General features: G+C 39.0%; 1 protein-coding gene across 1 annotated transcript in view; it reads right to left on the bottom strand.

The window, feature by feature from the left end:
• Positions 1-18,217, bottom strand: part of sgip1a (SH3GL interacting endocytic adaptor 1a) — a 52,622-nt gene that overhangs the window by 20,420 nt on the left and 13,985 nt on the right. Inside the window, exons 2-7 of the mRNA XM_080473409.1 lie at positions 4,944-5,007; positions 4,414-4,438; positions 4,223-4,243; positions 3,151-3,213; positions 2,694-2,757; positions 1,816-1,994 (exon numbers count right to left, since the gene is read on the bottom strand). Coding sequence (XP_080329535.1) covers positions 1,816-1,994; positions 2,694-2,757; positions 3,151-3,213; positions 4,223-4,243; positions 4,414-4,438; positions 4,944-5,007 — 416 coding nt within the window. The remainder of the gene's footprint in view (positions 1-1,815; positions 1,995-2,693; positions 2,758-3,150; positions 3,214-4,222; positions 4,244-4,413; positions 4,439-4,943; positions 5,008-18,217) is intronic.

The following is an 18,217-nucleotide window of genomic DNA, read 5'->3' as shown; positions in this document are numbered from 1 at the left end:
ATGTAAAACTACTAGAAAACCCAACTTTCTCCCATCCATAATTATTATTTATATTGACGAATAGTTGAAGATATGACATAAGAAATACGGTAAAATGTTTATCGTTGGTCTGGAAAATTTACAAAACTTTGGAGTGAACTTTTGTAATAAGCATAAAACCTTGATATATTGGTAATGTCATCACAGAGAATAATAATAATAAAAATAATTAGAATAACGTAATCAACATGAAATGAATCTTGGTCACTGTGTGATAATGAATCTTGAACTACATAAGGAATGACAGTGTCATAGCCAAAGATTCAGAAGGCGACACATTTAGCAAAACCCCTACAAAGCTTCTATATCACGACACAATTACCAAATTTAGTACAATTGATGAGATTGCTGATGAAACCTGAATATTTTAATCCAGTACAATTTGTGAGCACTACTGCCTTTTCATTGAGCTCCTATACTTTCTTCCAAGCTTCTGCTCACAGAGAAAGGTGCTGTGCACGTGACCCTTTATAGCCGAGTTGACTGATGTGCTAAATGACATAGAGCATGCACTCGTAGGAAGATGATAAAAGCCGAACTCCAAACAATTTGGATAACAGTATACATTGACACCTATAGGTTCCTGGTGGAAAACAGGTGGAGATTCCAACAACAAAGGCTTCATTTGACTTCATTGCTGACACAACAATGGAAATAAACAAGCTTGTTTCTGACTAAAATGAATTCTTTCAGATTCAAAGCCATAACCAAAACCACCCTCAGTTCTTTTTTTTGGCACACAACAAAAAAAAACCTTCACACCTGATGAGGTTAAAAGAGTCTGAGGGTGAGCACAGTGAACCGAGATTAAATTATTGACAGCAGAATGCTCAAATGACCACAAGCAGTCTCACTGTACAGCAGACTGCCATACAGGTTACCATGCCCACTTTCCTACCTAAATTATTTAAGCCGGACACCCAAGCTAAACGGCCTCCCTGGGAAACACAGGACTCATGGGTATCACTCGGAAAGGAAGAGGGCTGTGCCCTTCTTTGAGGTCCTGTTTTCAATCAAAAGCTGTCTAAAGGGAATATATACTTGAATTTGGTTTGTTTTGGGTCGTCTTCCATGCGTCGGTTGGCTTCAAAATAAACAGTTCATTACGAGCACTGAGCAAGTATTTCTTGTACATTTTGTACTATGATATACTGGCCTATGGTCATCGAAAGAAACAATACATGATAAACAGGTTGAGATATTGAAGGTAATAAAAAGAGCAGCCCAGAAGACACAAGCAAAACAAGATCATGCAGTGTCTCAGACAACTACATACATGTGCTGCCACAGCTGCACAAATATATATGCATGTTAAAAAGAGAGAAAAAGAGGAGGGCAGGATCTGATTCTATAGTAAAAGACAAATGGCCTGTTTTTCCCTTTAGTAAGGTCTCTTATTCAGAGGACAAAGATTTCATCTGAACATGATCATCAACAAATTCCATAAACACGCACAAATGCCAGAAATGCCAGGCCACTAATTATTGCTTTTTTGTAATGGTGCAGTAATTTAACACTTTGCTGGAGCAGTGGTGTTAAATTCAAAAGAGTAAGGAGCACAACCTTAGATTCTAGTCCACTATTATTATTGTTGTTGATCTACTTGTGCATGTGCAGAAAAACCTTTGAAAAATCACACAGTCACAGTTGCCGTGTAAAGGAACAGCCGAAACTCAACAAAAATTTACTATTGCCACTCTAAAATGTCAGGAGCGAATATCAGTGATCATTCATGAAAGGCTGGAGTGGGCGGACAGTGATGTCAGAGCTACTCACCAGTGGAGATGGGGACAGAGCTATGTTGCCTATGGAGGCTTTGAGCTCATCAACTGACGGCACCATCGCCACACGATCCGGGGGCAGTGGCTTGATCTTGATTTTGAATTTTTTCCTATGGTCCTCCTCTCCCTCTGACTCATCAGAAGAAAAGAAGTGGGGCTTTTTGATGGTTGGAGGTGGAGCAAGGTCAAGGAAAGCCATCCCAGAGAGAATTCGTTGCCATCTTGGCCTCTCGGTATTTACATCTGTAACGTCCACTTATGACTTTGCAGTAAAGTTTAGATTTTCTGTGGCTTAATAAAAGTTGTAACTTTGTTGTTTTTTTTTACTAATGTGCATTTTTTGCTAGTAAAGTGGTCCATGTAGTGATTCCAATGCTGTCTTTCTTAGAAATTACATGACATGACACAAAGGTTCAATAGAGCAAGACCTAACCCTAATTTAAGAATTAATTTGGAGAATAACTCCCAACAGAACGATGCATGACCCAATAAATTAACCAATTTCTGAGATATCTGAAAAGAATGACTTATGTAACTAATCATCTCCCAAAATAATATAAAACTAATGGAACAGCTGAGAAAATCAGTGTAAGAACCTGATTGCCATTTTCATACATGAACGTTACAAGGCTTTTCTCTACTTGCTCTTTACTGATGCATCAACAATTCATTCTTTTCACGTTAAAATCCATTCATTTTCACAGTAAAACGTGAAAAAGATCGACTATGGAAAAATGAACTGACAAACAATAACCAAGTCTATCAATGTGAACATATTAGAGGGATCCTACACTAATTGTGGAAGACTCTATTTCTACTGAGTCAAAGTGACACAAGCAGAGAAATGCAAGTTAAAAAAAATGCGAAGGATATTTCCCTCTTCTGACTCTTCTTCAGGTCTGATGCTGTATCCCTCATCATCCACCTCCGGCGAGTTCTGAAACACATATAGAGGAGGTGCTTTAGTTTATTCTTATAAGTACATGTTGAAGCCAGCACAATGCCATCTTTGCATGTCAGCCTTAGTTATAAAATACTGCCACAAACGTACTGACGGCCATTATCCTCACTGAGAAAGTATAAAATAACATTTTTGTGTTCAATCCCTCCCACAGATTAATAAACAATAATAGCTGTCAAACATATTTTGCCAATATATTTACAAAAAAACAAAACAATAATACAGTATTGATTAAATAATATAATATCTCAGAGCAGCAGTAAAGGTTTACTTTATCAACAAAACAAAAGTAGCAATATAAAAACTGAGGCTGGACAGATGACACTGTTTAAAAGGAGTGTCAATTATTTCACCATCTAAAGTACTCACATATCTGTCCCAGTCGATATCTCCGTAGAAGCCATTCGGGGCCCCGTTTGTCTTCTTCTGGGACTGAGGAAGCAAAGACTGTTTGATTATAATTCCACCCAGACACTGAAAGAAAAGCTGATTTTGTGTAACTACACTACTACTATGCAGGATTCAGTACAGTTAATACATTTTTGATCTTGTCCAGTGTGCTCTAGGATGTCATGATATAGATGAAGAAAGTTACAGAAGCTTTCTGTTTTCCTTTTGAAGATGAGTCACAGTATTACACTCACTAAATTGCCTTCAAATTAAAAGGGATTTGTTTTGATTTGTGCAGATGGTAAATACATAAACACTTGGTTACTAAATACCTAATGATAATGATGATTATTAGTATGAACACTGTAATTGGGCTGTAGAATATTTGAAAACTTGAGGCCCAAATATGATTGATGCTAAATACGCAGACTGATATGGGTGGAGGCTTCATCCGCCTTCTGCGCATCTGTAATTTGGTGCTTTTTCAGATAGCACACAGATGAGTAGCAAAAAGAGGAATACCACTGATGTCCATCGAACAGTATTGTGAAGTATCATTTATGTGCGACCAGCCAAAGAAACAAATAAAGGCCATGTACGTGACACAGTGTGCATGAGCAATGTGTGCATGGACACAAGCGACTCTACGGCATTACCTTGCTTGAGCATCAGGAGAAAGAAGCATTGAAAAACATTTGGCAGGGGCATTGATCTTCTACACTTCTCTAAATTGCACGGCCCCCTACGGAATGTATAGCTTAACAACCATGCAGACATAATCACGTGTGTATGAACATGTGACAATGTATGAAATGCACCAATGTAGACATTTATATGCATAAAGAGCACGTATTGCAGCCATTAGGATTCTTGAGCCACCTTAAAAGTCTGGGATGCTCTGCTGGCCTTTCAGCTTTTTCCCCCCGATAGTTTCTGTAGAGCTTGCTAGCAGCTCCACGTGTATCTATCCATAATGTCTACAAAGCAGTCTAAATTCTACACACTACATCCTATTGGGGACTGGTCTACTCTAAAGAACTTAGTTCAATACCGATTCAACCTCTTGGGGTTCCTGGTGGGTAGAAAAAACCAAAAAACAAAACAAAACACAGTTTCTAATTATTCTGAAATTAACCAGGGTTAAATTCCTTCATATGAAATTGTACAAATGCCAAATAAATTATATAATAAATGGGCACATTTCTATGTATATGTATGAGTTTGATGATTTGCGTTACTTACACCCCCATCTCTGTCTGGTGACCCACTGGACAAAGAAAAAACAAAAACACCCAAGTCACTAAACACATCTGCTATTCATAATGAAATCCCTTCGTTAATTAGTTGAGATAAAATCGCTTAAAAGCCTGTTCGGGATATCGTTCTCACACAACCTTGCTCACTCACTTAATTTACTCACAAAGCACACTCCCACCGACGTTGCTGCACACAAAACCTTTACAGCACGTCTAAATGCATCACATAGTGTTCCAATCTGCTATACAGCATTATTAATCTCAGAGATACAGAATTCACTAGTAAGCATTTCTTATTGACCCTGCTGAGGTGCCATATCTGTCTTTAGCTTTATATTTATCTCAGTCTTTGCAAACAAAAACTGTCACAATCACTGTAAATATGAATGGTTGCACTTTTCACAGTTGCTGCCAAACATTCCCAGTATTTCACCAGATCAGCAATTGACACAAGGTGAATTAGTAATATGTCTTTGTTTTGCTCAAAGTAGAATCCCAAAGAGAAATTTGACTTACGCAGAGTCATTGTCTTTCTCTTTCTTCCGTATCCCAAAGGCCTTCCTGGTACGCTTTTTCAATCCTTGGAAAACAAAAGAGGGAAATGATCAATTATGGCAATGAGAGACACCAAAGACATGACTAACTGCTGTGGGTTGGGGGATCAAAGGGGAGGTGGGGTGAAATAACTGATACATGACAGCTGTTTGGGTTTTCCAAGAAATAAATGTAGGAAGTCTTTGAGTGGTGTTCCAAAAATAATAAAGTCTTCTCAAGAAAACAAAATGGACAGTATGCTCATGTAGCAGCACAGAAAAGGAAGCACCAGAAAACCACAAGATCTTCATCTGTACTGATTCAGTGAAGATAAACTTAAAATGCATCTCACAGATGCTCTTTGCATTCCTGTCACTCAAAAATGTCCAATCACTTCTCTCCCCCAACAATGACAAGTTGTGTGCCACTATGATGTTATCTCAACAAATTACACATACAAGCCAGTCCAGATCACCGCATCACCTAAACCTCAACAGAATATTACTTTAGGAATACCTTTTTCTGCACTCATTCACACACAGAGTGGACTGTGCCTTCAAAAAGTAATTTAACACAGTTCTTTGCAATATTTTTTGGGCCAATTGCAATACACAAATATGCTGAACAAACTAGTTCCACATGCTACCACCTCTTTCTTACCCCAAATAAAAGCCCAGTTGTCCCCATCCATTTCTTCTGTGATAATGCCTTTACCCTCATTCTTCCTCGTCTCTGTTGGGTAGTGAACTCAACACATAATCTCTTCCTCATACCACATGCAGAAGAACACTGAGCCTCAGATCAGGAACCTGATGCTACCTCCCTCTAACACACACAAACACATGCTGATATAAAGACACACACACACACACACACACACACACACACACACACACACACACACACACACACACACACACACACACACACACACACACACACACACACACACACACACACACACACACACACACACACACACACACACACACACACACACACACACACACACACACACACACACACACACACACACACACACACACACACACACACACACACACACGCGCAGATAAGGTATCACACTTTTGTTCTTGGTCTGTGTGGTACCCAAATCACTCATGAATTATAGAAAAATGTCATCATCTTGGTAGATTATGCAAAAATTACACGATTTATTAAAACTTCAGGACATGTCTTCTAATGACAAAATGAAACAACTGGATACAATGCAATGTAGTAATTAAAAAAAAAAAATCCTTTGTATACATGTATATCTCTTTCTACATATTACTTATTCGCTTAGTGGTGCAGTGGTTAGCAGTCTTGAATCATAGCAAAAAGGTTGTGGGTTTGAGTTCAGACTGGGCTCATTGTTCTCAGTGTGTGTGTGTGTTTCCTGTCCATGAACACCACCTTACTCCTACTGTCAAAAACATTTGTTTCAAAATAATTGGTGATTTTGCCAATAAGGGTGAATGTGGGTGCGTGAATGTCTGTGTCTCTGTGTTTGGCCTTAGATATCTAGATTTGCTCCCGGGCCTCGCAACCCTGAACATGGATGGATGGATGGATATATTTCTTAACTTGCACTCATTTTTTTATTTTTGGTCAAAATAAAAAATCAATCAAAGATGGCTTAAAGGACCTTAAATACTTGCCTATTGATTCTGCTGACATATCTGGCCTTGATTGCGTCCCACTAACAGTCACTCAAACCTTCGGTAAATAGCCAAGCGAGAAGGAGCACACACATACATCAACATTGATGCTGTGTTTAGGTATTCAAGCAAAGAGTTTTGCCCTTGTCTACAAAAATAGAGGTATGCTTATCCTTTTGATTTGATTCTTATCGAGTTAACAACTACATAGAGACAAGTCAAGACCATAGTGAATATTTCCAGACACTCATAAGAGGCACAACTTGTTTGGGACAGGAGCTATAACGATTATAACTCAATATGGACCATTAAGACCATTTTTACAGAAGGGTGCAGTCTGTAAAACAAGGGCATTTGTTAAATTAGACATTACCCATCAACCCAAGTTCAAATCCCAAGGGGTGGGTAGAATTCTTGCCCCATCTCTGCTGAAAAAGTTGTGATTTCACAAGGTTGGTGCAACATCATCACTGAAGCAATAAAGCGAGGTAGACAAAGTAATTCAATGGTTCTATAACTTGAAGACAAATCTTCTCTCCACTGATAGGTGCAGTCTCCCTTGTATGCATCTTGCCAGGTCAGCTATATTTTTTTGCTGAATTTTCACTATAATCCACCTGCTCCGTGGTCGCGGTCCTGTTTCTATTAACAGTAGTGCATGCATTATGTGTTTTTTTGAGGATGTGATTGAACCACACTGACATTTACTGCACCTGCTGACCAGGCTGCTACCAATCCTGTGAAATTAATTATATATCAAACATCAGTACTGGGGATGAATAACATGTCAGGTCTGAATTAATCGAAAGTAAAAGGGCAATATCTGTGAACTTATTTGTATGTCTGTGACCTTTGTATTTGTGAGAAAAAAATTCAATATCAGCTCTTTTTTTCTTTTCTTTTTTTTTCTCTTTTCTCCCCTTTTTTTCTCTTTTTTTTCCTTTTAAAAAAAAAAAAGGAAAAAAAGGGGGGGGAAAAGAAGGGGAAAAAGAAAAAAAAAAGGAGAAAAAAGAAAAAAGGAGGAAAAAAAGAAAGAAAAGAAAAAAAAATATCAGCTCTTAAGGTTTGACAATTAGACGAGTGATATTGTTCTCCGTGTTCTAAATCTCTTATATTGACACTGTTAACACAGTTGATCTCTCAAGACTCTAGGTTTAACAGTTAGGTGGTCTTTCAAAATAAAGGACATTGAAAAGGCAAGATGTGAATAAATCGTACCAGGGTCGGACACCCTTGGTCATGGAGGGCTGCAGTTCTGCACATTTTCAGTATTTCTCTGCTCCAACATGCATTTACTGAATGTATCATGATGCAGCTCTGCAGAAAGCCTGATAAGGAGCCCATCATTACAATCAGGTGTGTTGAAGCAGGGCACATTGAAACAATGCAGGACTGTGGTCCTCCAGGAACAGGAGGCCCATCGCTGAATCATATTATTTGTGTGTGGGCGTTGATGTTAACAGATATACTAGGGGGAACATACAAAACAAGGTTTTAGTTTGTTCACCCAACTTATTGTAGACTTCATTCTGGGGAATCCACAAAGAAAATTTCCTCTTTCAATCTGTGGATTAAACATTTGAACATGTTCCCTCCATCTGATCTGAAACTCAACCAATTTGTCTGAAGCCTATTGCTCTCACAGCATCTTTTCATGGGGTAGACTTTGATAAATAATCTTCTCTATTTCTCACCCCTCTGTTGGCCTCCCCTCCTTTTTCTCTTTATGTGTCCTTCCCTTCCCTGTAAAACCACCATTGCCCTAAGCAAGGGCTGACAGATTTACAGCTCTGTTGATGAAAGAGAGCTGTGAGAATGTGTTTTCGAAAGTGTCGGCGTGTGCATGGCAACTGCACACTACAAGTCAGAATGATTATTCGATTTTCTTTTGTGGTCCTCTTGTTTTCCTCAGCTTTGTAAACTTTGTTTTTCTATCTTTAATTTTTGGATTACTTGACTTGCAGATAAAATTTATTTACAAAAAACACAAATACAAATGTTTTGTTTGCATGTCTATCCAGTAAGTATAACAATAGTAGCTGAATAATCGCTGCATCCAATTCAACAATTAGAATATTATTACTTAACTGAAATGACAAAATTATGCAAAACCAAAGGAAACTTGAAAGCTTCAAGGCAGGAGTTTATTATCAGAGAAGGGAATAACATAGTTTACAACACAGTTTAATGACTTGATGACTTCCGTTCGGGAGGACGCTCGCACAAGTGCTAACTTAATTAGGGGTCTCCTCTCAAATCAGAGTAATGTAATTCTTGGAAAAGCCAACGGACATGAAGTCCAAACAAACAGGACACTGCCAAACCTAAAAAACTCAATGACATTTGAGGAGCAGCAGCACACCTTTTAGTGTTTGTAGTGCTATATGTCTGCTGTGAAAAACAGATTGTTTTTTCTTTTCCTTCTCTCTAACATTATAGTGGGACACAGCAATAATATCTTGGGAATTGTTTTCAAATAATGTGAATCTGCTTCCTGAAAAGAGTTAAACATGTAATGATCAGCCTTTAAAGATGTGGGAAACGCCTTTTAGAAAGGGTTTCAAAAATAGAACACAAACCCACAACAGGATGGAAAATACCCTGGGCAGCAATGGATGTGTTGAATAAAAAGAATACATTTACAGGATAGCTTTACTTCTGGAAAGGCAAAGCAGAGACCATTTAAAAAAGCTGCTTTCAACTGGAAAGAGATGAAGAGGTTCTATCAGCCAACCACCCCGCAAAACACACACACGGACAAACACACATATCGAATGCTGCCAGCCACAGCCGGGCAGATCAGGCCAGGCCACTCCAAGCTATGAATGGGCGAACTGTGCTGCTGTGCATAGTAAGTAGAAAGAGTTATAGTGCACCACTGAGATTTAAAGGTGCTGAATATTTGCAGCGAATAAACAAAATAAGACATGGTTTTGGTTTTTGAATACTATTTCATCAGCTCAAATTTCTCAAGCAATCAACAGGTTTTTTTGCCACTATCTTCAATACATTTGTTCTCTAAAGGAATGCATCTACATAAAAACATGTTGCAGCTTGCTTGAGGGGGATGACTGACATGACAGATTTCCATAGTGAAGTCAATGTGTCGGGTTGAGGGTATTGAACCATGCGGTTGAGTGACCAATCAGGAGAAGCATATGGAGCCACCAACAGACAGGTGGGCAGACAAGGAGACAAGTGGTAAGTGGACCCAGCTGGGGCTGATGGGTAAAATAACAACCATAAACATTTTAATCTGCAGAGAGGCCATAAGCAACAGTTGTGAACTGTCAGACAATTAGGCCGTCAAACTGACAAAATACAAACAGAGCGGTAGATAGTAATATAGCAATCAGGAGGTTTGAAAGCCGGTTTTGTTGAGGTGACTCATCCATGCTCCTGGCCCTGACAGACATGAGTAGAAACAGTTTGGTGAGGAAAGCTTTGCTGCTCAAGACTTGTAGATACACTGCAATGACCTCACAATGCTGTGGTGATGCTGAGGCGCAGAAATGCTCTCATGTAATGAGCAGAAAAGTGATGTGCAACGATGAAAATGCAGCATCCATTATTTATGTACAGATTGTTTGAGGAAAATGAGAAACATCCATGTAACATTTACAATTATGAAAAGGCATGTCTAAAGATTTGTTCTGGATCGCTTAATGATTCAGTCTTATCTTTAAAACAGCTCTTCTCTACCAGCTGTGGTAGTGGTTTGTACCATTTTACACATTACATTTCCTTGATAATCTTTTTATATATGTTCCCATATCTATGGCCTTTCAGACTCCAACACAAAGATTGGGGCAGAATCGGAAATTTCAAGGAAAGAAGATAAGAGCTTGCCTATATGGACGTTTATATCCCATTATTTTACTACCCAAACAAATCTAAGAGGGCATGCATATGAAAATACCCAAAATGTCCACAGACATCACAAGCCCTGAGCTGTATGTATATGTGCGTGTGTGTCTCGTGAAAGAGCCTGTGTCAGTATGGAGAAGACAGAACGGTGGTGTCATTTTGCATTTGAGCTAAAATTAGGACTTGACTGTTCTGTCCAGGTGGCTGCACTGTGAGCTATCAAGTGTAATACTTGCACACTATCCACAGTAAATACACACATACAAAACCTGGGATTTTAATGGTATGCATCTATTTTATGGCTCAGATTAAAAAAAAAACAGAAAAAGAAAAAAGTGACGTCACCCATTTTCAAGGAAAGTGGGTCAGGGCCAGAAACCATATAGCAGTGTGTCAGGAGTTGATAAAGAGATGAACAAAAGCATGGTGATGATGCATCATGGGTGCACCCACTCGCGTCTGACTCAATGTCTCTGAGATCATTGATATTTCAGATGTTACAGGGACAGAAATGCCACGACTTTGTCAAAAGTCATTTGGAGAAGGTAAAGTTTTAATCCATTTGATATGCTGCATTAATAAAAGTTAATTATTTATACCTTACTGTAAAGTATAAATATAAAGTATATACATCATTAGAAAATATTCACATTTGAGAATTGTCATCAGTCAAAACAAATCAAAGCCAATTTGTGCATTTTTATGTTTTTTAAGTCACTAACACATTCCTAAAGTTAAACATGAAATAACTTGCAATGAAAATACAGAATTATTATATTAAAAACAGCTGCAAATGTGTTTAAGCTCTCCAAAATAAAGTCCAATTATTAAAAAAAGCAAAACAAAACAAACAAAAAAAACTGAATATTGACGCTCTCAAGCAAGCCAGTGCTACTGCAAAAGAACACAATCAGCTTTCTCTGTTTTTGATTGTTTTCCCCACATTCCTCCAGTCCCGCAAAAGTATCCTTGACATTCTGAACTCTCCTTCTGCTGCTGTTTGTTTTGCATATTTAAAATTTGCTTCATAGACTTTTCTCATTGGCATTATTGTGCTATCAATCAAATACAGTTATAATAGGGGTTGTCATACCTTATGTTGTCATACATTGTCATCTAATAGTCCTAGATGGTATGTAGTGGCATGTTTTTTTATATAAATGTTAGTAGTGGTGGCCTAGTGAGAGGACCGAGCGAGAAACAGACTTGAGCTCAGAAGTATGCCGGTTTGTATGACAGGTCACCACTAACTTACAAGCTGTGAAAATTTGTAAAATTTGAGGATAACTGCATTTGCTATAAGGGTGTACATATGGCTGTTGCTCGAATATAGTTGTTATACAAACATTTCATAACCAGTTACCTTTGCTGTGGATGATGCTCAGCAGCAGCAAAGGACAAACAAGCCAAGCCCTTTCAATATGAGCGCTTAGGGTACATAGGCATGCTATGTAGCTGCTAAGCACGCCTGTGGTCCTTAACACCTCACAGGAAATGGTGAAAGTCTCATAAAAACCTTATTTAAAAAAAAAAAAAAAAAAAAGACCTTGCATAGGAGTAACCGCCATCAAAATGGCAGTTACAAATAGATATTTTTGTGTGTTCAAAGATGACACTGAATTTACTCATTTGAGACCGATATGCTTCTTAACAGCCACTTCTGTTCGGACAGGTAATTCAGATGTGACGACAGCTGGTGCATTATAGGCAATTTCTCAAGGCTAATGTTGCCTGCCAGTTTTGGTATTTGCCTGGACAATAAAGCAACTAAACAATAAACTAATCAGTTTGCAAGGGTTGTGAAAATACTTTTTTTTTTTATTCATACATGGTCACATTTTGTCTTTGATGACCATCAATCCATTCTTTAGGTCATAGTTGATTCTGGCTGACCATGGTTGCCTGTCCATCAAAGGGCAAACATGGAGAGATAAAAACCTACACTCATTAACACCTACAGGCCATTTTATGGAGTCGCCAATTAACCTCAAACAAATATTTTTGGACTGTGGGAAGAAACTGAAATACCCTGAAGAAAAACCCAAACTGCCACAGGGAGAACTGTGGCCCCGAACACGCCATCAAACTCGAGGTGTTCTTGCTGTGAAGCGAGCGTGCAATAGCCTCACTAGTCTTCTAATTGGTTGGATTTCTCTTTGGCTGTGAAGTGATCTCATTGGCTGACACAACAAAATAACAAACCACCCTAACCTAAGCTTTTCAGATGCGTCTACAGACCTTCAAAACACAGCTAACTGTATTTGTGCTTTAAGCTCTCATTTGGCTTCTGACTCATGTCTGAAATCTTCAATGTCTTTTATCATTGCACCTTTAAGTGTCTCAGACTTCAGATTTACATGATGAGCTGTCATGGCTCAAGTCTGACTCACAACAATATACTAATCAGGTATGGTAGACAGCTACATTCAGGAAAGTAATTCATAGGGTGCAGATATTACATAATGTCAAGTCATGTGGAGAGTAGAAGTACACAGAAGGATAATATTAAACCTACCAACTGATATCAAATGTATGACCTTATGATGCCAAAAACTATTGGTATTATTGTTAGACTTAATAAGTAAATTCCACCACAAACACACTTTTCTGTTGAATGGGTGCTGTGTCAGAAAATAGGTAAACAAGACTGGGTTATGAACGTTTCTTTAACAACCACAGGTTTTATTTGTCTGTTTGTTTTTTTTTCTTTCCACAAAAAATCCTTTTTGAAAAGTTCCAAAAATTGAAAAGTCACAAATCCCTATTCTCTACCTTATTAGCATTGTTCAATTGCAAATAATCAAATTGAAGCGTGTCTTATCAGAGTACTTTTAAAACTGAGAACGTGGTCAAATATCTTTGTTTGTCAGTAAAAGGAATTCTTAATCAAGAGCCATTTTTGACAGGGTGCAACCCTTTGAAATGTAGATTGCCGTTATTTGTTGAATTTTGGAACAGGATATTACTTGGTTTGTACACTACAACTTGAAGGGATAACTCAGTTACATAAGGCACAACTAAAAGCCTCACCATGACCACGACTCAACCGTAAACTGAAGTAACCCTAGCCTTAAAAATGTAACAGCCTTGGTTCCACCATTTCAGTTCTTACAAAAGTAGAGTTTCATTTCCGACAAACACCTCAGATAAGTAAGGTTGAATGCTCTTATGGCTGGTGATCTTTGGGCGTGCAGTGGGGGCTGCGTTAATAGACATAACTGTATGAGAAAACAGTATGGACTCAGAAAACCTTTAAGAAAACCATTGTCTGAAAACACACTACAATGTGCAAACCACAGCAGCAATTTAAAGCTGTAACATGTAAAAAGCCATTTGTGGACACGATTCAAAAACTTTGCCATATTTTCAGAGCCAAACCTCACTAAAAATGGACCAAGGCGAAAATAAAAACCGTTCTGTGGTCAGATGAGTCAAACGTTTGAATGTTTGGGGGTTTTGGATGTCATGTCCCGTAGACTGAGGATGGGAGCGGACTATGTTCAAAAGCCAGCTTCCACGGCTTTGCAGTGCTGCCTTGCTGTTGCATTGGCTTGTCTGCAGTTTGAGCCTTTCACCCGTTTAAGGTACTTAAATCCAATACAAAAACAAACGATTGTTGAGAAGCTAGAATTATTTTTATGTATCAACACACATTCAGGGCTGGACATTAACAACCACCTACCTTCAGAATGTGGGTTAGAAACTGTGAAAGGTTAAAGTTTCCTCACCTTTCTCTCTCTAGTCTTTTACATGTTAAGTACCTTAAACAATCTTGTCACATTGCAACAGCGAAGAACTACAAGTCCCATGAGCACTAAGATTGCTAAGTTGCCTTGTCATTAGTTGAACTTTGGCAAAGTTTGGAATTGGGAGAGATGAGGAAGTTCCTGATGTGTAAAAGCAAAGCTGGTATCTCTAATACCAATACCTCTGGGAAAAAAAACAACTTTATGTGTTACAAGTCTACAGATGCACGCGAGCGAGCAAGCGACCCCTGCCACCAGCAGGATTTTAAATTTACATGGACTCAAGAGTCCATTTAGATAAATAGAAAGTTACTGTGACTCTTCGGGCATGTTCACATTCCCGTTTGGTCCGGACCAGTTCTCTTTGGGGAAAAACCGTTTCGTTTGGGCGACGTGAAAACGCCAATGAACTCTGAACCGGAACAAATGTGGATCTTGGTTCATTTGCAAACGATCTTTCGAGCGGGCGGGGTGAGAGGACGTGATGTGGTGCGCAATGCATTTTGACTAGTAAGCAAACAAAGCTAACCCCGCAAATCAAAAGAAGCGGATGCAGAAAGAAAAAGTTGGAAAATATCTTGCGGGCAGACGTGGAGTCGTGAGAAAGGCGCTCATTGATATCTGGTCTGAAGATTATATATCGCGGTTGTTTGTGGCTACCCATTAGCCGCGAGCTAACAAGACTAACCACCACGGGCTAAAGCGGCGGGAATTCCGGTTTGGGTCCAGACCAATCAATGAGCCGTGTTCTTCTTTACTTCCTCTCAGGTCAGTGGTTGTTTCAGGCGACGGCGCCTCCAAGCGAGCAGCTGTTGTAAGAGTGTGACATTTAGCAGGCGGTTTGGACCGGTCTCAAAAGTGAATTTGAACACCACCTGAACCAAATAAAGGTGTGGAAATTCCCAGACTATCCAAATGTGAAAGGCCCTTTAAATGCTTGTTGGACCCCTGCATGATAAGGTCGAAGCTTTTTTGGGTGTCACAGTATTTACATAATTCATGCTGACTTGGTGATAAGGGGAAATAGGATTTATAATTAAGTTAATATACATTACAAAATGAGAAAGGTAAGGTTGAGATGATTTAGTTACGTAGGTAGAAGGGCTGGAGGGTTTATGAAGGCCAGTGAGGATCATGGATGCAGAGAGAAAGCCAAGTGGTGTGATGAAATGAGGTTACAGGAGACAAAGGGCATTGGGAGATGATCTGCTGTGGCAACCCCTGACAAGAAAATGCCTAAAGAAGAATATAAAGATAAACACCAGAAAATCTAACAGCGCTGGCAATAAATGATAGAAAATGCTGTCACCGAGTTTAACAACACTGTCACTCAATTTTACTCTAAACCCATTTCTGCATCTTCTCTCTGTGTTCCGCTTCTTCTTCTTTCTTTTATTCCGCTCCCAATGAATATTTGACTTCCTGTGTCCATATAAATATGATAGCAAAGCTGCATAATAAATGCAATTTCCTTTTGTACAAAAAGTCCTGTTGAAAAGATAAACTTGTTTAGAGAGGCAGCTCTTGATACGGTAGCACTGCTTTATTACACTGCAGATAAAATAGTAGCTCCAGTAGCACCACTACTGATGGAGACCTTTTTTCCAGTCCATTTTATGTTACTCGATTTCATAAAAAAAAAAAAACAAACAGATGATGTTGTCATAGTGATTAGATTAATATTTACTGATATTTCAGCTGATCATTTTGATGATCTACAGTGGTACAACTCAGTACATCCCACTGCCTTGGAAAAGTACGACTGTAAAGTGCACACTGCAGGAATGTGACTGTTAAGACAGCAAAATCACTTACTTTTCAACAACAGCAAAATGGAATAAATCTAACTGATGTATGAATATAAAGAAAGCAGTTGATGCAAAAATGATTACTATCCTCAGTGGCACCATGTGTTTAAACAGGCAACCACAGCTGCACTGATACTGCCAACTAAATTATGCTCAGCAGAAGCAATCATAATAATTAGGTTTACCAGTTATGAGCACTAATCAAGCAGTGGTATGGATTGAAGGATTTATTAAAAAAATTCTTTAAACTTCATTCCCTCAACAGTCACAATGTCTTTTGATGACTAAGGTCTCCAGATGTATAAATACATTTGTACTTTTACATAAGTGTTTTTACTCAATCAACAGCAAATCATAGTTCAGCGGAGACTACATCATGTGTATTTGTATTGAGTTTGCCTTCGCTCGCCTTAGCTGGTGAGAAAAATAAAACCTGCATGTAGGTGAGAGGGCGAGTCCCAGGTAAGGAAATGATCTGTTGATTACCAATCAGATTATGAGTCTACACACAATGAGGGATTTTCACAAGCTGCATGCATGGGTGGTGTGTGTGTGTGTGTGTGTGTGTGTGTGTGTGTGTGTGTGTGTGTGTGTGTGTGTGTGTGTGTGTGTGTGTGTGTGTGTTCTTGTGCCGATGAGGCTCGTCAGAATGTTGATATGTATCGGTGGTTCAGATACAGCCTGGCCACGTCCTCCTTCCATGTGCCTCAAGAGGAGAACAGGAAATAATATTGTTTGGAGAGAAACAATTACCAAAATGAGGGCAAAAGAGGGGGTGGAGTGTGTGTGTGTGTGTGTGTGTGTGTGTGTGTGTGTGTGTGTGTGTGTGTGTGTGTGTGTGTGTGTGTGTGTGTTGTGCCAAGCATTTACACTCAACATTTAAGGTTAAAAATGAATCAGTTCATCCCAATACCAGTCTCTCGCAAGAATCAGGATCCTAAAAGGCTGGTTTAAATTCCTATGGATTACATTTGCCTTACTACCTCTCAGAAATCTAATCTCGGTCTAATTTGGTTAAGGCAGACCGCTGACTCCACCCTTCCCCTGTTCACACCCAGATTATAGGTTTGACCAGATTTTGGTGGACAAAGGAATGTCCTGATGGCTTATGGTTCATTAAGGACACGGCAATAAAACCTTTCAGAACAAAATGTCACATTCACAGTCTTAAAATAAATATCTCGAAAAGGTGAAGCACTGTTTGTCAGTGAAGGCGGCGAGGATTTGGGTGGGGGGTCGGGGTAAATAGTAGAAGTGGAACAGGCAGAAAGAACGAGTGGATAAACCACAAGATCTGGAACCACTTTGAGAGAACACACCATTACACCACCAATTCCAACGACACCCTGACACCCAACAATTAAAGAAATGCTTACGCAACCCAAAAAATGTCTGAGGCTGCACATACAGTCGTTGTCTACCTGACTGCATGTTATGGCTTTGGGGCAGGTCGACAACTATCTACTTAAAATAATAACAGAATCCCTACGGCAGAAGAGAGACTGTCCAACTAACTAATTCAGATTGTGCACTCAGCTTATCTATTTGATTTGTGCCATTTTGCTAAACTTTGCTTTTTGAAAAAATGTATTCAAAAAAATTACATGAACGCTTGTACAAATTGAATGCTTTCTTTCCATTATATCCTTTCTGTTTGTTTAAAAAACATCAAGATGTGGTGCAGTCTGTATGTATAGCTAACGTATGTGTGAACGCTGTACCAAGGCCCTCAAGAAAACAAAAACAATGTTGCTAGGGACGGTTGTATAACAAGCCAGTACTTGTGTATAACAAGCAAAGAGGAGAATCCTGCAGCCGTGAAGGAATGGAAAATGGAAGACTGGGCGACTCCAACAGCATTCCTCAAGTAGCTGCATGTGTACACAGACACAGGAAACAATAGCATACACAGACGCATGCAGGCTTGCGACATGTTGCTTTGTTGTTGTCCTCCTTTGGAACCATGCAATGGTTGTTGTCAACGCTGGAATAACTCAGATACGTCCTCCCAGTATAACCAGAACAGTCATGCCTATTGTAGTATTTTGTGAGAAACTATCAAATAAGCGCAAGAAAGATAGATATATTGTTTTAAATATACAATGTAAAATTCCATAGGCTGCATACCAAATATTGTACTTAAATTTCAGCAGCAAAAAGTAAGTACCTAAAAT

This window comes from Lipophrys pholis (genome assembly GCF_963383615.2).
Source record: "Lipophrys pholis genome assembly, chromosome: 10".
In the NCBI taxonomy this organism is placed as follows: domain Eukaryota; kingdom Metazoa; phylum Chordata; class Actinopteri; order Blenniiformes; family Blenniidae; genus Lipophrys; species Lipophrys pholis.
This window is presented reverse-complemented; position numbering and strand designations above follow the sequence as displayed.